This window comes from the organism of the source record quoted next, assembly GCF_019968985.1.
Source record: "MAG: Porospora cf. gigantea B chromosome Unknown PgB_NODE_2976_length_2961_cov_155.384, whole genome shotgun sequence".
Lineage (NCBI taxonomy): Eukaryota > Apicomplexa > Conoidasida > Eugregarinorida > Porosporidae > Porospora > Porospora cf. gigantea B.
In genome coordinates, this window is record NW_027178898.1 from 1 (window position 1) to 2961 (window position 2961).

Here is a 2961-nt window from a genome sequence, read left to right on the forward strand (position 1 = left end):
GGAATTCCGGGCACATTCTTCCTTTTCGCAGCTATCGTTCTGATGGGAACTCTGTTCTTCAACTACTTCATGGTTGAAACTGCTGGAGTTCCACTTGAAGAGACTGACGAAATCTTCACCGAGTACAAGCCCCGCTTCAACAAGCAATCTTTGAAGTGGACCAAGCACAACTAAGTTTCAATTGTATTATCCCGAGAGAATATTTCCGCATGACGGAATATTCTCATCTGTTGGTCACACATTAATTATTTTCAAATTTTTAAATGATCTTCACTTCAATTTGGAAACAATGGCCAAATGCCATTGATACTGGCGGGACCCTCCCAAATGCCTCTAGAAAAGGATATCGAAGGGCAAAGAACGTGCACCAACTATTCTCAAAGGCTGTACAATTCTCAAAGGTTGTCTTTAGCAGTGCTGGAGCCTAAACCCTAAATCCTAAACCCACCGCATTCAAAACATATTAACATTGAAACATCGCTTCAATTTATAGGAGTCCTACGAGAAGGGACAAAAGTAGCGGCATGGCCGCCGAAATCGCCCAAGACCCGTTAACGGCATAGTGGTAGTTGACAGGCTGCGCGGCCCACTCACCCTTTGATGCCCATTCCAACATGGAATCAAAAACGATAGGCTGCTCTGGTTGGCTGTACCATTCAGACGTAGCCTCCAAACAGTATCCGTCACCTCCCCCGGAGAGGAAGTTGTGGGTGACAATTGGATATTCTCCCTTGGGGTCGATATCAGCCCAGCAATCACAGTTGAAGACTTCCTTGGGGAATGGGTAGGGAGGCTCCTTGCCATCCTTGGAGCGCGTCTTTGCCAAATGATCCGAGATACATTTGTTGTAGTGTACAGTCACATCGTCGGCGTTGTAGGAGACGTTACCACAATTAGACCGGTCCTCTATATTAACAAAGTCGATCTTAGAAGAAGTGTATCGAAGGTTAAGAGGCGTATCCCAGCGATCAATCGGATTATGTTCCATTCGGTAATTATCTCTCCAGCTGTACGAGACACCCTTCTTGGCGGAACAGGCCAGCTTTTCAGTGGGAATACTGAAATCCTTGGACGGCAGAGTCACCCTTAATCCAGAGAATTGGATCATAGGGTTAGTGCCCCAGATACCCCACTTAACATTATCAATGAGATTCTGACCAGAGATCACCGCCGACTGGAGGAAGTTGTAGAAGGGGTAAACTTCATTCAAAGAACCCCATGATACAGGCCCCTTCGAGACCTCAGTTCGTACGCCTCCACCATTTTGGATGGCGATGACAGCCTTCTTCACGTTAGCTCCGGCACCAGTGTACATCGTCTCTCTGTACCCAAGCATGGCATCCGTTCCGATGACGCCAAGATTGCAGAGGGGCGGCTCCCGGCAGGCGGGCTTGCCGCCTGAGAGATCTTCTTGAGCGACAGTGCGTATGTCCTCGTAGAGCTTCTTTACGGCCAATAGTTCAGCGGAGATGTCGTTGAAAGCGGTAACGTCGGCAGTCACGTCTACATTGAGGTCGAACAAGTCGGTGTCGTCCTTCGCAGTCTTGCCGTCAACAAGAACCACCTTAGGGTCTTCGCCGTCAGCAAACTTAACCGTGACCTCACCCACAGAGCGTCCAGCCCAGTAGTCCTGATAAATTGGGACCTTGTTAGTCAGATCAGTGCCATCGTAGTCATTGTAGAAACTTGGATAGGGCACCTGCTTCTCGCCGTCAACACATGACACGTCCCAGTGCTCTGCATTGTCACACATCATTGTGTGAGAATGCCCGCCAACGATAGCGAAGACCTTTTTGGCCTTGGCATTGTTGGCGGCCTTCTCATCCTCAATGGCACCAGCCAGAATGCGATCGTTGATGATTCCAATGTGAGTCACGAGGACGATGCCGTCAACATCGGCACCTATTGTATCAATCTGCTTCAAAGCTGCGGATTTCCAGTCGGAGAGATCGCAGTCGGGGTCCAACATTGTGACTTGCTTCATCTCCTGGCCATCCAACGAAAGTCCAATAGCTCCTATCTTCAACTGGACACCAGCCGTATCGCATGCAACACGGGCGTTATCCTTAAAGCAGAAAATGTGGTTCTTCTTCATGTTGACATCAGTGAAGTTACAAGCTCCTGTGGTGAACTCGCAATTGGCGCAAAGCAGCTCAGTGGTCAAGCTTCCACGGCCTTCTAGAGGGGTATTCTGAATGCCTTTCAGAAAATCAGTTAGAGCAGAGACTCCGTTGTCAAACTCGTGATTCCCTAAGACAAAAACATCCACGGACTGATGCTTCCAGATCTTTTGCAGCACCTTCGCTGACCTACCAAACATTTTCTCGTCGGGTCCGTTAAAGAGAGGGGTACCTTGGAACTCGTCACCAGCGTCCAAAACCAAGTAAGGTTTGTCGTTTGGCAAAGCCTTGAGAAATGCTGCCCTTTTCGCAACACCGCCAGCGCAATCATCATAGTTTGCGTCACCTTCAAAGCAGAGGGAATTGTTGACGTGGTCACTCTTTGCCCATCTGGCATGCTGGTCGTTAAAGTGATACAACTTAAGATCTCCGACATACGAAGCCGCGGAAACTTCGCTAGCCATAGCCGCAGCTGCAACTGCCACAGTCAGTTTGGTCATAGTTGATGTATTTAGGCTAATACCACATATTTTGGGTGCCCCACAATTTTCATACTCTACCCCGTTGTTTGTACTCAAAGGCCTCGTCGGTCAAATTAGGTGTCACTCTGGTCGTTACGTCTAGTTCTGGCGGCGCTGAGATGTCGTGAACCCCACACGTCCACGTCATTCCATACGGAAATCATCAAAATCACCTACAATGACTACAGTTGGCGAGGCTCAGTCCCCTGTGGACGTGCTGAACGAGATAGTCGGCCGCGTCAAGAAAGCGCAGACTGCCTACTCTACATTCTCCCAGGAGAAGGTTGACGAGATCTTCAGAGTGGCTGCTCTTGCTGCGA

General features: G+C 49.0%; 1 protein-coding gene across 1 annotated transcript; it reads right to left on the bottom strand.

Annotated features, from left to right (window-relative positions):
- Positions 1-487: 487 nt before the first annotated feature.
- Positions 488-2620, bottom strand: KVP17_003325 (uncharacterized protein; the record flags this gene model as incomplete). Its single annotated transcript, XM_068520464.1, has 1 exon — positions 488-2620. The coding sequence occupies one exon, from the start codon at positions 2618-2620 to the stop codon at positions 488-490; it is 2133 nt and encodes a 710-aa protein (XP_068375743.1).
- Positions 2621-2961: the final 341 nt, after the last annotated feature.